This window comes from Leishmania major, chromosome 36 (assembly GCF_000002725.2).
Source record: "Leishmania major strain Friedlin complete genome, chromosome 36".
NCBI lineage: Eukaryota > Euglenozoa > Kinetoplastea > Trypanosomatida > Trypanosomatidae > Leishmania > Leishmania major.
Genome location: NC_007287.2, coordinates 1,375,001 through 1,392,582, shown reverse-complemented (window position 1 = coordinate 1,392,582; position 17,582 = coordinate 1,375,001). Strand labels below are relative to the sequence as shown.

At 59.3% G+C, this 17,582-nt stretch overlaps 5 protein-coding genes across 5 annotated transcripts in view; all 5 read left to right on the top strand.

Moving 5' to 3' along the window:
- Positions 1-1,269: 1,269 nt before the first annotated feature.
- Positions 1,270-2,673, top strand: LMJF_36_3580 (conserved hypothetical protein; the record flags this gene model as incomplete). The annotated part of the gene is made up of 1 exon (XM_001686886.1): positions 1,270-2,673. The coding sequence occupies one exon, from the start codon at positions 1,270-1,272 to the stop codon at positions 2,671-2,673; it is 1,404 nt and encodes a 467-aa protein (XP_001686938.1).
- A 973-nt stretch (positions 2,674-3,646) lies between these two features.
- LMJF_36_3570 (putative signal recognition particle receptor like protein) lies at positions 3,647-5,464 on the top strand (the record flags this gene model as incomplete). Its single annotated transcript, XM_001686885.1, has 1 exon — positions 3,647-5,464. The coding sequence occupies one exon, from the start codon at positions 3,647-3,649 to the stop codon at positions 5,462-5,464; it is 1,818 nt and encodes a 605-aa protein (XP_001686937.1).
- Positions 5,465-9,832: 4,368 nt separating this feature from the next.
- On the top strand, positions 9,833-11,011 carry LMJF_36_3560 (conserved hypothetical protein; the record flags this gene model as incomplete). The annotated part of the gene is made up of 1 exon (XM_001686884.1): positions 9,833-11,011. The coding sequence occupies one exon, from the start codon at positions 9,833-9,835 to the stop codon at positions 11,009-11,011; it is 1,179 nt and encodes a 392-aa protein (XP_001686936.1).
- Positions 11,012-11,992: 981 nt separating this feature from the next.
- Positions 11,993-15,484, top strand: LMJF_36_3550 (conserved hypothetical protein; the record flags this gene model as incomplete). Its single annotated transcript, XM_001686883.1, has 1 exon — positions 11,993-15,484. The coding sequence occupies one exon, from the start codon at positions 11,993-11,995 to the stop codon at positions 15,482-15,484; it is 3,492 nt and encodes a 1,163-aa protein (XP_001686935.1).
- A 1,237-nt stretch (positions 15,485-16,721) lies between these two features.
- LMJF_36_3540 (conserved hypothetical protein) overlaps positions 16,722-17,582 on the top strand; it is a gene marked incomplete at both ends in the record, with an annotated part of 1,116 nt that continues 255 nt past the window's right edge. The window contains one exon of the mRNA XM_001686882.1: positions 16,722-17,582. This exon is cut by the window's right edge and continues 255 nt beyond it. Coding sequence (XP_001686934.1) covers positions 16,722-17,582 — 861 coding nt within the window.

Genomic DNA, 17,582 nt, shown 5'->3' with positions numbered 1-17,582 from the left:
CTCGATTATGTGTCTGTGTGTGTGTGCGTGTCCTTTCACTATTGTGTCGCCACTCGTCTGTACGGTGGAAGAAGGGGACATCAATTCCCAACTTGGACCTTACACCATGAGTAAAGCAGCGACACAGAAGCAGCAGCCCTGGTAGGAAGCGGAGGCACACGCATGGCGAATCACGCGCAAAGCGAAAGGGGCTGCTCTCGTATACACGAGGGGGTTTGACTCATTCCCCGAGTGGCTGCTGCCTGAGGACATACGTGAATGCATATATGCACGCAGATGCAGCCATAATACGGTTGCTGCTCTTGTATTACCGCTAGGTGTACGGAGGATGTAGTTGGTTTGCAGCACGCGAGCTTTATGCCGCAGCGTGCGTCTGTATAGTGCCCCTCTTCCTCCTTGGCCTACACTACTGTATGAGCACAGCCACACGAGGTCACCGACAGCAACTAGTGCTTCCGTAGCGACCTTTCTCTCTTCGCACCTTTTATGGCTTGCACAGCTTCGCATCACCATCTTTTCCGTCTCCGCGTCTCCTACTCACCCCCGCCTTTTTGTTCCCTGTCTGTGATCTTCTTGTCGATACTCGAGTGGAACAGGTGCACCGACGAAAAGAGAGAGACCGCTCCTCCGCGCGTATCTGTGCGTATGCGTGCATCCGCTCGGGTTCGTGAGTGCACGCCGCTTTAGTCACCGCAGAGACAAACAAACGTAGAGAAGCGAACGGTCCGTCAGTGGCCATCACACACACACACACACACGCACACACAATTTCTCACGTCGTCTTTTTTTTCTGTTCATTCTCATTTGGAGAGGTCTTCGCAACACGTGGCGCGCCGGAGCAACAGCACACAAGTGGTACTCTCTCGGCAGGTGTGCGTGTGGGCGGTTTCTTTTCTTCTTTTTGTTCATCTGGCGGTGTTACCCCTCCCCCTCCCCTTCCCTTCCCTTCTCTTGTCTTCTCTTTGCGCGTGCCGTGCCCATACACTAAGGCACCCGCGGAAGCAGGTAGAGGAAGATAGGCTTGCTGGCCACGACAGCGCTCCGTCACTCGACCGTCTGTCCCTCGTGAAACTGCCAGCTGTGGCGCGCGTGTGTGCGAGTGTGGGCGGTGGTGCGGTGGAGGAAGCGAATAACGGTGGCACCGCAGTCTTCTCTTTTGCTGAGTAGACAGCAGCTCAAGCGCAAAACTCTCTTTCCACCGGAGCGACTGTGCGTCGGTGTAGACGCCATTGAACAAGGCACACAGGATCGAAGCAACAGCACGTAGCCATGCACTTCTCTCAATACCCTCTCCGGCTGACTGACCTGGAGCGGCAGAAGCTGCAGCTCATCGTGGCGGCACTGAAAGTGAGTGAGTACACGGACGACGTTGATGACTTCATGCGCCCTTATGGGAAGGAGGGCCGCATGGAGGCGGCTATGCGCGAGTTCATCGACATCGTTGTCGGACTCGCGATTGCCTCGGATGCCATTCCACGGTCCGTGAAGAACTCTTTTCTCGCAGGGGAAGTTAAGGTGGCGACGGTGGTGCCGCTGCTGGAAGACCTCTTTGAGATTATGCGCCGCCACAAGCGCCTGAACCCCTTCAGCCACCGCGGCGAGTTTGGCAAGTTAATGATGATGCTGCAGGATGTGCAGAAGCGGTCTCTTCAGCGCGCTCTTGAAATTCAAAGCACGCTCGTCATACCGGTGCGCACCGTGGAGGCGGCCCTCTCTAGTATTTACTGCGAGACCCTCGTTGACGACGAGGCCGTGCGCACTGATTATCTGAAAAGGACGGGGGCTGAGAAGCAGGCCGGCATGCAGAGCCTCATCGAACGCTACGGCAAAGGCGATGAGCACAAGAAGGAGGTCATCGAGCACTGCCTGCGCAGCATTGACGATGTGTATTCGTTCATTCAGTCCAATACGCGGCCGCTTCGTACCTTGCGGCGCTGGTTGAGCCGCGACTTTGAGCCTCTTCCATCGGACGACGTCTATAGCATCTCCATTCGCCACGGCCGCAGCGGCGCCTGCTTCACGCACAGCCATGCGACGCATTGCCAGTACGTCACCGAGTCGCTGCTGCTGTGGGAAAACGTGCAAAAGAATATTCTGAATCTGTGGGAGGCCGCCGAGGACGACATGCTCGTGGAGGGGCAGGGCCAATACGTCGTGGCAAACACCGGGCAGGGGTTTCACCGCATGTGCTCGGCACCGAAGAGCTACGGGGTCATGTCTCGCCTCGTGCGCGACACGGAGCAGCGTATGGGCGGATGGGTTGGTATAAAGGTGATTCACCTGGGCGATCGTGACGTGCCGAACCCGCTGGTGTTCATCGACAAGTACACCGTCATCCCTCGGTTGGTAAAGCCGGTTGTGCAGACGCTGCATGCGCTGCGCTATGTCCTCCACGAGGAGGACGAGGAAGAGGAAGGGCAGCCGCAGGTGGCACACGAGTACGACAACTACCCCGGTCTGCGAAACCTGCTGCGCTCCAAGTATCATAGCTACAGCGAGTTGATGATGATGATCCTGAGCGACTTCTTCAAACACGCCTTCGACGGCTCTGGCGACGACGGCGGCAGCTGCATCGACGGAAGGCTTACATCCGCGTGGAACTGGTGCCACCAGCTGCACAAGAAGAAGTACTACGACGCGTTCGTCTTGACAGGCTTTGCGGGGTTCGATTGAACCCGTTTCCCTCTCGTTTTGCGCGATGGCCGTGTGCTGCAACGCCGGCGACCAAATCACAGTTGCTGTCCCCGTGTGTGCGCTTTCTGAAACGTTCGCGTGCATCTCGCTCGTTGTTCTCACTTGTTCCTTGTCTCCACTGATGCGCTCGAGGCTGTGCGCTCTCTGTCGGCCTTGTTACATGCTCTTATCTGTTTCCATGTGGCGCGTGTGTCTGGGCTTGTGCGCTTGTGTCTTTTTCTTTCTGTATCATGGACCCCCGTCCCCGCCTCTTCCGTTTCACGGTTGCCTCCATTGACTGGCACGTTGAACGAAAGGCGAAGCAGTACTCCACAGCGGCCAGCAATAGCAGTGACAAAGGCGAAAAAGAAGCGATGCGCACTGCAGTGAGCACACACTACATAATTGACGGCAAGCGCGTAAGGCTGAGTTGATGAGTTGCGGAGAAGGCAGCACAGCGTACTCAGACGGCGTCATAAACTAGCGCGAAGAGCAACGAAAATGGGCACCGCCGCTTCATGCATGTCAAGCTGTGAGGTTAGCGAGTGCTTACCAGTGCTGTATGCGCACACACCCTCTGTGGTGCCCATCTCCACAGCGTTACTATGCCCCTACCCCCTTCCACACACACACACACACACACAAGGAACCCGCGCGCTTTTTGTTCCTGTGTTCAGCAGACACCCATTCCATCGGCGATGAGAGCAAGTTAGGTGTCTCTCTATGTGTGTGGTGTGTGTGCCGGCGTCTCTTCATGTCTGCCGATCTGTGAGTCTGTCCTCCTCCTTCACTGCCTTTCACTGACTCTGCTCCCCCCCCCTACCCCCCCCCCACACACACAAACCCCCTACCGTAAGTCGATCTCTCCGCCTTGTACACGTACACACGTACGGTGCTAGCATTTTCCACTTGAGGCGCCGCTAGCGCAGCTTTGAGAACAATCAAGAGAGAGAGCGTCAGCGGTATAGGCAGGATGATTGACACACTGTCAATTGTGAGTGACAGCGGCGTGGTGCTGTGGCAGTGTACAACCCACGAAACAGGGCGGCGTGTCATGGTGAACAAGCTGATCCAGGAAGTACTGCTAGAGGATCGTGCAGGTCTCGCGCAATACAGCGTGGACGACTACCAGCTACGGTGGGCCTTGGAGAACGACGCCAGGTTCTTCGTCGTGGCGGTGTATCCTAAGTTCTTCAAGCCACACTACATGCACGTTTTTCTGCGCGACATCGCAACTACCTTTGCTAAGAAATACGGCAAGCAAACAGCCCAACAGGACTTCTTCTCCAGCATTCAAGGGAGCAGCAACCAGGTGCCGGCCGAAAACTTGATGGAATTCAGTGCGGAGTACGCCGCACTGCTCGCGAAGTTCAATACCAGCGAGGAGGCGGCCTCGCGGCATGGCGTAGAAAGCGAGGATAGAGATGAGGCTGCGTGCAGCGGTAGCAGTGGTGCCGCGGGAGAGGCAAGCGACAGCGGCTCCGCGCAAGGGGACGGCGCGGACGACGACTTTTACAGGGACAACCCCCAGCAGCCCGCCGCGCAGAATGCGGGCAAAGTTATTGTGACGAAGGATGGCCGTCGTCTCACTATTGGCGGCGGTCCTGGCAAGGGTAATGCAAGTGGCGCATCGAAGGTGGCGCCATCCAGCGGCGCGGCCAAGAAGCGTGGCAAGAAGCCGACCAGGTGTGACAACCCCTGGGCCGCTCACGACCCGATGGTGGAGAAACAGTTGCACCAGAAGAAGGCCACCGAGGCGGAGCTGCAGGCGCAGGCTAGCATACATCGCGAGACGTACATCAAGCGCCTGCCTAATGGTGGTATTGCCCCGGTGAAGGAGCGGGAGTGGGAGGGGCAGTCGCGTGGTTGCTTGGCGACGTGGCTGCGCTCCTATGTCGGCACCCGCGAGGTAGACGCAGAGGACTTGAAGAAAATCATCCCTGACTTGCGCGAGAAGCTCATCGTGAAGAACGTTGCCGTGGAGGTTGCCGAGCACGTGTGCAAGTCTGTCGAGGCCTCCCTCGCTGGCAAGCGGCTCGGCACGTTCGACTCGCTCTACAAGACCGTCGAGGACGCCATGATGGCCTCGCTGCGCCGCATTCTGCAGCCGAAGTGCGAGGTGAACCTCTTGCGCAACGTAGCTGCTGCCAAGGCCGCCGGCAAACCCTACTCCATTGTCCTCTGCGGCGTGAATGGGGTGGGTAAGTCCACGTCCCTCGCGAAGATAGCGTATTGGCTGCAACAGAACGGTAATTCGGTCCTCTTGGCCGCCGGCGACACCTTCCGACATGGCGCGGTGGAACAGCTGGGGGTGCACGGGCGGTGCTTGGGGGTCCCCATCTTTCAGCTGGGCTACGGAACCGATCCTTCCACCGTCGCTGCGGCAGCCATGGCGCAGGCAAGCAAGCAGCACATCGACGTGGTAATGGTCGACACGGCTGGCAGGATGCAGGATCACGAGTCTCGCATGCGAGCCTTGGCAAAGCTCATCCATGACAATCAACCCGATCTCGTCCTCTTTGTTGGTGAGGCCCTGGTGGGCAACAATGGCATCGATCAGCTGCGCAAGTTCAATCAGTGTCTCGTGGACTTCGCGCCTGTCGGTTCTCAGTTGCGCGGTATCGACGGCATTGTGCTGACCAAGTTCGACACGATCGACGACAAGGTCGGCGCAGCCCTCTCCATGGTGTACGAACTCGGTCAGCCCATCGTGTTCGTGGGCGTTGGGCAGACCTACCAGGACTTGAAGGTGATCGAGCCGGAGGTGGTGGTGAGTGCGCTGATGAAGTGAGTGGTGCAGCTTGGACTGAGCGAACGCACTCCTCAGGAATCGATCCGCTTAATGCAGACCCGGGAAACTGCAGCGCTGCTGCAGTTTTCTGCCCTCCTATTATTGCGCTCTCACACTTGTGACTGTGTTAAGGATGGAACACGTCTGCCTCCGTCTCTTCGGGAACTGCTGTGGCGGAGGCCGGAGTTGGGGGAGGGCGCTGATACGCACAGATTCGCCGCTGCATGTATGTGTGCTTGTATTAAGTGCTACCGGCTTGCCCGATGCGGCCGTTTTTCTTTCGTTATTTTTTGTTTTTGCCCCCTTCCCCCTTTTGCTGCCGCTCTACACCCCTTGCACACCTGTGCCAGCCGCTGTGAACACACCGCGCACGCCTAGAGCGTGCTGCTGCACCTCTCGATGGCGCCTTCACGAGGATTGGGCAAAGCGACGCGCGAATACCCCCGCGCGCATATGAAGGGGGGCAACCATGCCGGGCCGAAGGCACCGTAGGATTGCGTGCGAAGTCGTGTGCGTGCACATGAAGATGACTGGAGCTCTCGCAACTGACCTCCTCCCTTCATGTACGCTCCTGTGCAGACAAGAAATGTTCGGTGAGGTGGTGCAGCCCCGCTCACCCTCCACGCGCAATAGCTTCCATCATCGTTTGCAAACATGCAACTCAGCAGACGACAAGGACAGAGAAGCAAGCTGACGACTTGCGAACCACGGCGGCTGAAACGCAAGGCTGAGTTGGCGAAGGCCAGCCGCGATTGCCGCAACGCGGTCTGGGCGGTGACAAACCTCCCTCAGCATTCTTTACTCCCCTTCAGCGCTGGCCGAAGGATGGGCGGCTTTGAGCGCAGCTATAGAGGAAGGGCTACTGCTTGGATTCTAGACCGGTGCCGGACCGTGTCCCACTACATCCCTCCCCACCCCTACCCCCACGCACCGCCATCTTTTACGGACCTGACAGCAATCGGCTGTGCAGCTGACTTCGTGGAGTGCACAGGCCGCCGCTCAGGTTGTTTCCTCGAGCCTGCTTGCGCACTCTGACGCTGGAAAGACCGCCGATGACGGGCGACGCATACACACCGATGGACCCAATCTAAATGCAGAACTGATGCATCAACATGGATAAGTACGAGTATAGGGGGGAGGCTGGACGAGTTCTAGCCATCGTCCATATGTTTGCTTAGCGAATACATGTTACCCGCGAGGGTAGCGAAGACGCCGCGCGGTTTGTCCACCCTGATTATGGCGGAATGGTGATGAGCGCCTGCGGCCAGCACGGCGCGCCAGCAATACATGTCACGTTGTTTGCATCCCTGCACCTCCCCACATCCGGTCGCACAATATCTGGTGGGCTGGATGCCCCTCTCTCCGGACGACTTCTCTACTTGCGTCTGCGGGGAGTTTTCCTCCTCTCCCCGCAGGGCTTACGTCTGTTGGCGACCTTCATTATCATCATTCCATCATCTCGGAGGTGCGCGCGAGCAGAGAGGCTTTGCGCGGGGGTTTTAAGGACAGCTTGCCGTTCTGTGGCTAGCAAGCCGATTGGCAGCGATCCGATGATGTGAAGGACAGAGATGAGGACAAGTCTGAGAGCCCCCTCTCTGATGGGGGCAGCGTGGCGTGGTGGAGGTGCTTGCGCCACTTGCCCTTGGCTTTGGCTTTCCTTTTGCTTGTGCGTCACCCCATTGCCTGCAACTTTCCTCCCCCTGTTTTCTCCACGTTTCCCCACTCCCCACCCATGCGTCTCTCTCTCTCTCTCTCCGGTTATCCTCTCAAGATCATCTCTCCGCTAAGCAGTGCCTTGCGCTGCATCCGTGATCAAGTCCCTGGTTTTTGCTCCTTTACCCAGCCCGAAAATTTGGAAATACGAGAAGAAACGGAGCACCTCCCAGGCACACTGTCTCACAAGTGTATTCTCGGGTAGCACACACTCAGCGACGCGCAGCCAACAGTAGCCTTGATGCTCTCCTTTGAGCACGCGTGGGTTCCTAATCGCTGCATCGCGTGTGAGCTTTCCTCGACCCCTCCTCCCCTCCCCCGTAAGAGTGCATTGTGGACTACGCCTTCTCATGCTCGTCGCAGGATCTGTGCGCACTGCAGGTGGAAGCGTGCAGACACTGCACATCGCTCTTTCTCTCCCCAGGAGGTACTTGCAAGCACGCATGTAGCGACGTGCGCGCAGCCTTACTGCGGGAGCACAGAACTCCCTGCAAAGCTGTTCAGACACTCACCTTTAATGAAACAGCAGTATACCAGCGCAACAGCTGCGGCGTCACCAGTAGTGCCCGCGCGGCGAGAACTTCACTGAAGTTGCCCTGCATCGCCCACACGGCACACAGGTGCGGGTGTGGGCTCTGCGCCACCTACCACATGGGTCCGCACTGCTTCTCTACGCGTCGCTACCGGGCAGCTCTGTCGGGGCAGAGACACTGCACCAGTGTGCGTGGTGGCGGATTGGTCTGTGGCAACAGATTATGGCAGTACGGATGAGAGTGCAGGTGCGCCGACTAGCTCCTCACCATTGACGCCGCCCGACAGCGACCTGTGGCTTCTATGGTCCCTTGTGCCCTCCCATTTGCTTGTTGAACTCATAAAGACTCCGCAAGATGCGGAGGTGTTGCTCGCGAGGTTGAAAGAAGACCAGTACTTGCTTCAGAATAGCGACACTGCCAAGACCCCACGCTACTCAACGAGTGAGCAGCAAAGGCCCTGAGGCGTGCGTTCCTTTCACAGACATTACGTGCCCACATCTACGTCTCTGTGCGCGCGTCTTTTCGCTTCTCCTTTCTCTTCAATGTACTTCTACCGCATCGCTTGCAGCGCGTGCCATCCCTCTTTCCCTCTCTGCTGTGTATCTCACGCAAATTCACAAGCATACTGCTCTGCGGCAGGTCTCTTTGCACAAAACAACGGCAACTTCCCCCCACCCCCTCCCCGCCCTCTCTCTTGAGCTGTTGAGGGGAGGACAAGGGAGGTGTGTTGCGTACTGCGGTGGCTTGTCTGTGCAGGCCATGGAAGAGAAAGGTGATGGAACGAACGAGGGAGAGCAAGCCGGAGAGTCACTCAGGTAGCATATCGCTGTTCCAGACATGTCGTGTGTGTGCGCGTCCCATTCCTTCATCTCTCTTTTCTCCCTTTTGCACGCCACCCCTTCCCCGCAGCAGCTGTGAGGGGCCGGAAAGCCGCACCTTTCTTTCCACCGCTGCTCCGTGGAAGAAGCCTACTCCCCCCGCGCTTGCTGCACCCCCACCCCAAGTAACACTGTTCCATGCACGAGCTCGGCTTCTATCAGCTCTACCCATCTCTTCTCGAATCCCCTTCGCTGTCCCCACCCCCTACCCCTCCGAATTTCCGCCGGCGTCGTAAAGCATTTGTTCGCCGTGAAACCCTTTCGTGCGCGGGTGTCGGCTCTGTGGCGCTGAACGTATCGTCACGCGTATGCCTTGATCATCAGAGGTTTCCGCGCAAGGCCCACTAGCAGCCTATCCCTCTCTTCCCTTCTCCTTCTTTCTCCACTGCTTACATTACACATTGCACCAGTGCCATCATCCGCGTGACCTAGACGTCTGTTTTTACCCCTCCCCCTATCGTTTACCTGCTGATTGCCGCCGCGACTTGTGTAGTTCGACGCCCCCTCCCCCCCCCCCTCCCTGCCGCATGCGATCATTTCTTGTGGTCTGCACCGTCGGTGCGGCATCGACGAGGCGCTACCCTCTCTTCCCCGCCGCGCTGCGCTGCCACTCCACGGCCTCCCCTTCGCTTTCCTGTGCTTCTACCGCTGCGAAGCCATCGGCTGCTGCCACCACAGCACCGCAGACAGAAACACCACAAAGCATCCGTCTTTCCCGCGAGATGGGCATCAGTGAAGGTTTCGAGGGCATTGGCGTCTATGCGGGCTCCATCTCTGCTTTCATGAAGCCGGCGCACGAGAAAGCAGATGCCACTTTCGTCACCAACGGCGACGGTGTGCTACCATGCGAGCAGCCCGGCAGCCAGGCCGCCATCCAGGCTGCTCAAGCAGACTACATGGCTTCGGTGGCCATGACCGGCAAGCTGCCCTCTCCCCCGCACGCTGGCGCCGAAGCGCATCTCCACGCTCACATGCAGGCTTCCCATACCTCATCCTTGCCACGCCGCGCCCCACCAGCAGCGCTGAATGTGACGCCGCGCAATCCCCCAATGAGCCTCGCGGCGGACCCTAAGTTGCTGAGCTCCCCAACCTCGGCATCCGCTGCGAGGCCGGCGGTGGCAGCAGCAGCAGCGGCGATCGGGGTAACGGCACGACCGGCCACCTCTTCTCTCTCGTCCTCCCCACGTCCGCAGAGTCACATCGCGAAGGGTGCCAGCCGCGTCACGGCGGATGGTTCCCGCATTATGCGCAACAAGGAGGCTACAGACTACTACCGCGCCCTCCCACAGAACGAGCTGAGCAAGGAGGATATGTGGCGCCGCATCAACGAGGCGAGCGCCGATCGCGCCGAGGCCACCGGCACCGCCATCGGCTCCGCTGAGGTGGATTACATAAAACTGGAAGATGAGCTGCGTGACTTCGACCTTTTTCACTACCGCATTGGCGAAATGGCCTACCCTGACCAAGCGATGCGGCGCGACTACTACGCCTTGTGGAACTTGGCGATGTCGCTGAATAAGGCTCGGTGGTCTATGCTCGAGGTTCACTCGCAACGCGGAATGAAGACGACCGGCGCTGGTATGAAGCTGATCTTCTGGAAAGAGTCCGTCGGCGCAGTCATGGAAAAGAGGAAGATGTGCACGGGGGAGTTTACCGACTCCCACCCCGTCTTGCGCCCCTTCGCCGCCGCCGTGGAGCGCAACCCGCATATGACGAAGGCTTTTGTGCGCGGCTTCACTGATGCCCGCCTGCGCGTCATTCAGCAACCCGGAAACGTGCAGCAGCTCTTCGATCACTTCGACAAGTTCTACGGCTACTTCTTCAACTCCTTGCTGGAGGTGACGCACATAAAAGATGAGGCGACAGAGCACCTCATGACCCACGTTGGCCGTGCAACCGGGCTGACAAACCACTGCGTGATGTTCTGGAAGAAGTACGCGCGCCTCGGCTTCACAATGCTGCCCGCCGACCTCTGCGCCGACAATCACGTGAACCTCGGACTGCTCAAGAACATTCCTCTGGCGTCTCGTGATCGCGCCGTGCGCAAAGTCCTTTTCGACGTTATGTGCATTGTCAAGGACGAGATGCTGCACGCGCAAAAATGTGCTAAAGACGTTCCGCCCAAGGCGTGGCCGATCGTCATGGAGTGCCTCTATGCAAACTACTATCTCGGCTTTCTGCAGCGGCGCGACTTCAACGTGAGTGCCATGTTTGCGGACCACAACATCGAGAACGCCGGCTTCACGTGGTATCGCCTGAAGAAGCGGTGGGAGTGGGAGCGGTACCAGAGCATCGAGCGGCTCGTCGATGAGGCGGCACCGCTGCCGTACATCAACACCTGCTTCACGCACCGCGGCTCGCACTACAAGATGGCGAGCGGTGTCGGCTCAGGCGCTCCCCAGGCACAGCGGAAGAGGAGCTGAGGCAGGGCATGTGCATGCGGAGCGCTGCTTAGATGGTCTCCGCAGTGCTGTTTGCGCGTGTAATGCGCATCAGGGCAGGGAAGCTGGTGTTGATGGGCAGGCGACGAAAGTGATGTGACAGGTCCTTCCATCCTCCTCACCCATCTCGCTTTGAGGGGGATACGCTTTCGATGATCTTGATGAGTCGCTAACTGGGGAGAGGAGGTGTGTACGCCGATGAAGCGTGATGATCACAAGCATGCCAGCGTCCTTATTTGTTCTCTCCCTTGCTCCTGCAGAGCGTGACTCTGTCTTGCCAGGCAATCTTGAAAGACAAGAAAAGGAACGACACGGAAAGGAAAGCAGAGCCCACCATTGGAAAGGAGTCCAAGCAACAACGGTCTCGCTGCGCGGGTTTTGTGTGGCGACTTACACATCTCTCTTTCTCCCCACAAGCGGTGCGCACCCTTTCCAGTGTTGCGCTGCTGCATGTCCTTCTCCTTCCGCTGTCCCTCGGTGTTTTTCAGGCGGTGGGAGTCGCTCGTGCAGATGTGTTCGTGTGCGGGTGTTCCACAGCGCGCACACCCTTGCGTTCTCTTACTGGAGTTCATATAGATATCGAATGAAGAGCACGGCGCAAGCAGAATCCTCCTGCACCCCCTCTACCATCTCTTACTGCCACACCCCTCTGCACTGCTCCTCGTCTTTGCGCCTTGGTGGCAACCGGATGCATCTCACTCGCTCACAGACACACGCACTCTGTGCAGGCGCTGACGTTCGGGCCGACTTCTCGCCCTTCTGCGCCTCTGATATGCGCAAATCGTCAACCTCGTAGACTGCGCGGTCACCGAAGAACGCACCCTACCCACGTGATTGCATCACGAGGAACCGCAAAGCACTACAACACCATCAGGCTCGACACGGTTGCCAGCCTACACTGGCCTGCGTTTCGTTTTTCTTTGTGTGCATGAGGGTGGGAAGTAGTGAAGACACGACTCAGCCATGCAGTTGCAGTCTCGTGCGCCAGAGCACTTCTCAACTCCCTTCTTTTCTTCCCCATCCTCCTCCGTTGCCTACGAGTCGGGCTGCTCCTTGGACGCACTAGAGCGCCTTGTGCACTTCACCGGTGCTGGAGCAGACGCATGCCTCTACGCGGTGCATCCACCGCAAGCCAAGGGGACCGATTCGGCAGCGCTGACCCCCACCACTGAAGGTCTACGCTACTGGTTGAACCCATCCGTGCGAGCGCGTCCGACCACCGCCACGTGCGAGATTACGAACCTGGGGCCACCCTTCTTTGCCTCGACGTCGACGGCCGTGCTGCGCATCTCTGCCACCCCGCTCTTCGTCGATGGCCGCTGTTTTCCCACTCGCTGCGTGGTAAGTCTGGCGACCAGCGCGCAACGGCTGGACGGGGTTTCGCTGCGGCCTGTAGTGGTGACAGAGTGGAATTTGACTGCGAGTGGGGCGGCTGGTGTGTGCACGACAACGGTCCCCCTGCGCACCCTCTATCACCTCGCCGTGCTAATCAGCTCGTCTGCGCCGGCGACAGGCGTAGAAGAGGTGCGCCTTTACCTCCACCTGCGCTTCATGGGGTGCTCCGATGGCTCTGACACGCACCGGATCGCGGCGGTGCGGCTGCGTTATGAGCAGCTAGGCACCGCCGCCGAGGTACTTCCGCAACTCCTGCAACGGCGGCAGCGTGCTGCGGCGCACGTGATGCTTCCATCGCCTTATGACGTCAAGTACCACAGCGAGGGTCGTTTCACCAGAGCGGGTGCACCTCTTGAGGAGGTGGAGGTGGGCGTCATCGCAGGCAGCAGCACCGCCACTAGCAGTGGAAGGAAAGACATGGGCGACGACGCTGGGAAGAGTCTCTTCGTCGGTGCAAAGGAGCGGCGCACGCACACGAGCCCTCCTTCCTCGACGAGAATGAGGTCTGACGGATGTGAGGACGCCGCGGCGGAGAGCGCAGCAGCTGTTGCTGCGTCTCCGCCGCGGCGATCGGCGACGAGGCCGCGCGCCGAGAGGTTGCTGAGTGCAGACCGAGACAGCTCTTCCCGGATAGAGGCTGTTGGCGTCACCGAGGGCCGCGATGGCCCGAAACTCGTTTGTGTCGATCGCGCGCTACGCATTCCACCCCCTCCACCAAAGTTGTCCGCCGCCGCGGGCTCAGCGCCTTCGCTGTTAAGTGGTCCGTGGCCGCCACGCAAGGTGCGTACCATCGTCCTGGCCCCCTCCATCTCTCCCAGTCTCTGCTCATCTTCCGCTGGCACCTCGCCCCGAGGCTCTCCTTCGCCTCTGCCTTCCCCGCCTCCCACCACGAATGCCGACTCTAGCGCTAAGGCGCACTCGAACACGTCACTCGCTGGCACCGCGCGCTGCCGCGAAGCCGAGAGCTGCGACAGGGAGGGTTTCGAAGATGCCGTGGACGCGCTGATGCCACTAACTCAGCAGAACGTCCAGGGACGCTTTCTCGAGCCTACGAAGCCTGACGAGCGTACCTCTTCTCCCGTCTCAGATGCGGGAACCTCCTCACAGAGGCGCCATTGCCACGAGTCCTCCTCCGTGCCGCGACATATCCCCTCGGCGGAGGCCCAGGAGGTGTCGCAGGCAGTGGCAGAAAGCTGCCCTGATCCTCATCTTCACCCGTTCGCGCCGCAGCAGCTATACGCCCACTCAGACCCTGCCGTGCTGTGGGCCGCCACCTCGCTTCTGGGGACTCTGCCGTGGACCCTGGCTAGTCAGCATCAAAGCCGCATCAGCACCCCAGCCGTTTCGGTGGCCAGCAGTCGTGCGCCGTCGTGCGACGGCAGCGCTCAAGCAATGTCGACTGACTCGGCGAAAGGGGCGCCATGTTGGCAGATGCGACAGCTAACCCCTTCCAAGTCGTTTCTCGACTCTGGCTCGTGCGCGCACCGCAGGGATACACGAGAGACGCAGCAGAGATCATGGAAGAGAACGCCTCTCGGCGCCTTAGACCCCAATACAAGCTTCCATCGTCCTGAACGGACGACGGTGACGGCAAAGGCGGATTTGGCTGCTATGACGCGAACCTTCAGCACAGAGTCCACGACCGCATTCCTCCAACATTGGCGGCGCAACGAGAGCGCTCATGCATCACCACAGCTACATCCGCCTCATCCTTTTGCCACCGCGTCGCCGTCCACCTCACACCCAAAACCGTTCAGTCGACCCTCTTTCCCGCAGCCGGCCACGACGTACGCACCGCTGCAGCGTCCCACCTCTGCTTTCGTGCCCCGGTTGCTCCTGCGTTCTAGGCAACGCAGCAATGAGACCCGTGCTGCCTCCTCCACGCAACGGGGAGGAGGCGTGATCACCACCAACAGGAGCAGGAGCATCGGCAGCAGTTCTGCGACCACAGCCACAGCAGCGTCTGCGCCGCCGCCGTCTCAAAATAGGAGTCTCTGGTCAAAGGCTGCTGCCCCTAGCGGCGCCTCATCGTCTCTCGATGCCAGGCCACGCCGCAGCGCTACCGCCGATGTGCATGAGCGACGACGGCTGAGCACGGCCGCGTCTCCGATGTCCTCCTCCGCCGTGCTTTCAGTGATGTCGTCCTCGTGGCTACAGAGCAATGCGACTGTCACACCGAAGACCCCTAGTGAATCTGCGGCTGAAATGAAATCACAGAGCTCTACGGCTTCCCAGCGAAGCTTTCGCTCATCCACTGCGCCCCCGTCGAGTCACCGCCCCCAGCACGTCCCTTCACCCACCGGTGCGGCCGCGACGGAACGCATGGAGGATGCTGTCTCGGTCGCATCTGGGAGCAGCGCCCCGCTGCCGCCGTCGCCACTGCCGCCGCCGGAGGGCTGCGCACTTTTCCATAGCCCAGCGCCCACACACTCATCGCGGTCGTCCTCGCCCTCTTCGTCGAGCTCTCGCGCCTGCGCTGCGCCTGTTCTGCCCCTGCAAGAGGCACACGACGGCAACCGCAATCGTAACCGCCCGCGGCAACGCAGTATCACGCAGTCCGGCAGCGGACACGGTAGCAACAACTCCTCGGCTTTTAGGCAGTTTGTGGTACAGACGTTTGCAGTGTGGAAGCACCATGCGTCGCGCCGAGGCGTTGGGCGCCGCTGGCTGCGCATTGAGCGGCTGCCTCCGTCGCCCTCCACATCGGCGGCAGCTCGCTTCCGCATTACGCTAGACAAGGCGCACCCACCCGTGTTGGCCCGGGCCTCGATGCTGCTAGGACGCAGTAGCAGCAGCAGCGGGAACAACAGCGACCATGCAGCTAACCCGTCGTGTGAGGTGTGCATACGGCGGACGGACACGGTGGAGGTGTGGTGCGGCCTTCGCGCTTACCACAGCGGAGTGATTCACCAGAGAAAGGTTCACCGGGCAGAGTGTTGTTTGGTCATCCGGTGCAACGCTCAGCTGGTGACGGCGGTGGAGTTGGAGTCGACAGAGGCGGTCGACACAGTTCGACGTCTTCTTTCTGATCGCCGATGCACACCTCACGCAAAAATGTAGCGTGCTCTTGTCGCGGGCACGGAGGCGAGCGAAGAGAGCGCGAGCGAGCGTGCAAGGGAAGGAAGCTTGCCGGCAAAGGTATAGCGCGCTTCAGGCTCCCGCCCTTTTATGCTTGTGCTTTTCTTTCATGATCAACTTTTTTTTGTCTGTCTGTCTGTCTGTGTGCGTGCGCGCGTGTGTGCACGCTCCTTTCGCTAGATTAGATGACGAGCATGTGCGCGTACGTGTGCATGCGCCCGTGTGCGCGTGTGCCTCAGCGGTGAAGGTAGGCAAGGGCCAGCGCACACCGTAGATTCTCTCTCCTAATGAGTGTGCCGCTGTGGCGCTGTTCTCTTCTCTTGTTTTCTCTCTTCATGGATGGAGAGCAGGGTGCGTATCACAGCTAGAGGCGTGGTGAAGCGCGCGAGATGCTTTCGCTTGCGTCCTTGTATCATTTTTTTTGCTCGTGCTAGCGTAGAGGGCGGACGAGGGAAGGAACAGGCAACAGTGCGAAGTATGGTGCACGTCTGTTTCGACCCCTCGTTCCACCTTGGCTGGGCCTCACCACCTCTTTTTGAATTTGCACCACATCTCTCTCTCTCTCTCTCTGCATCTCTCGTTCCGCGGACGGTGGGCTTTCGTTGCAGGCAAGCTCGACTCGAAACGTCATTGCGATGTTTGGCGAATGTATGTTTTCATCGTCTTCTTCGCCGTCCCGCCGTATGCAGCCCTCGCTATCGCCATTGTCGCCTTCTCTTCTGAACGGCACGTCTGCCCCTCTTCGTTGTCTTGCGCGCAGAAACGCCTTACTTCACACTCCTCTCCCCTCTTCCCTCTCTCTCATGTCGACAAACACGGGGTGTGTTCCTCATGTGTGTGCACCGGGCTCGCACACACGACATTCTGCGCTGCACGTTCCACTTCGCCTGCGACATCGCCTGCGGCCCCAACCTCCTCGTCACTCGGAGGCAGGGGATCTTCAGGCAGAGGACGTCGCTGCGACAGACACAGCCGCACTACTCTTCGCTGTCTCTCTAACATACCCACACTCACGCTCACACGCGATTTTTTCGTTTTTTGTTAAGCGCGATTAACATCCTTGATACGCACCGACCTCTCCCTTTCTCACAAACCCCCCAAACATACACACGCACCAGCAAGCGCGCGAGTACCCTTCCCAACAGCATCGCCTAATAGGGGCGACAACTGCCTCACTCAACTATTTCCCAGCTCTGCCCATCGCTCTCTGTAAGTCACCATGAGCACCAGCCAGCCGATCGTGAAGCCCTTCATCTACCTTCGTATTCCAAGCGAGGACGCGAGGCCGGTGGAAGAGCTGCACTTCAATGGCCACAACGAGGCTGAGCTGCGACACACCCTGACGCGGTGCTTTCGCCAGTCGCTTCTGTCGGACGACCAGAAGAAGGACATGGCGCGTCACTTGGCCGACAAAGCCAGCGAGAGCGCAAAGAAGCACGCGGTGAAGGGGAACGGCGATGCCAGCGCCGCTGGCAGCGGCGCGGAGCCGCCGGTAGACGTGGAGCAGCAGCAGGCGGCCATGATTGATCAGTATCTGGAGCAGGCCTCCTACGAGATCATTCCTGTCACCATGCCGATGCGCAGCACGCAGTACATCGGGACCTCGCTTTACATCGACGACAGCGGTGCTTTCAAGGATCTGCCCCTGAACTACCGCGCCAGCAAGCTGGCACAGCGCGAAATTCGCGGGGATGCGTTTCTGTTGTCAAACCATGACGACCCCGCGCTAGATGAGTGGGGTCGAGTCGACTGCCCCCTGCAGCGTTATGAGGAGCTTTACGCGAACCCGCCGCAGATCGCTTATGACCCGTCCAACCAAGCCCAGATGACGCAAGCCGCCATGCTGCGGGAGACCGAGACGAAGAAGATCAGCTTGGAGGACTATGAGAAGGCGCAGAAGGCAAAGGAGGACGGAAATCGACTCTTCGCCGCCAATGATTTGCCTGCAGCTGTGCAGGCCTACAGCATGACAGTCGACTTGACTGATGGGCGGCGAGATTTGCTGCCGAATGAGGAGGCCGCTACGCAGCTGCGCCTCTCTGCATTGCTGAACCGATGCCTGTGCTTCACGCGACTTAAG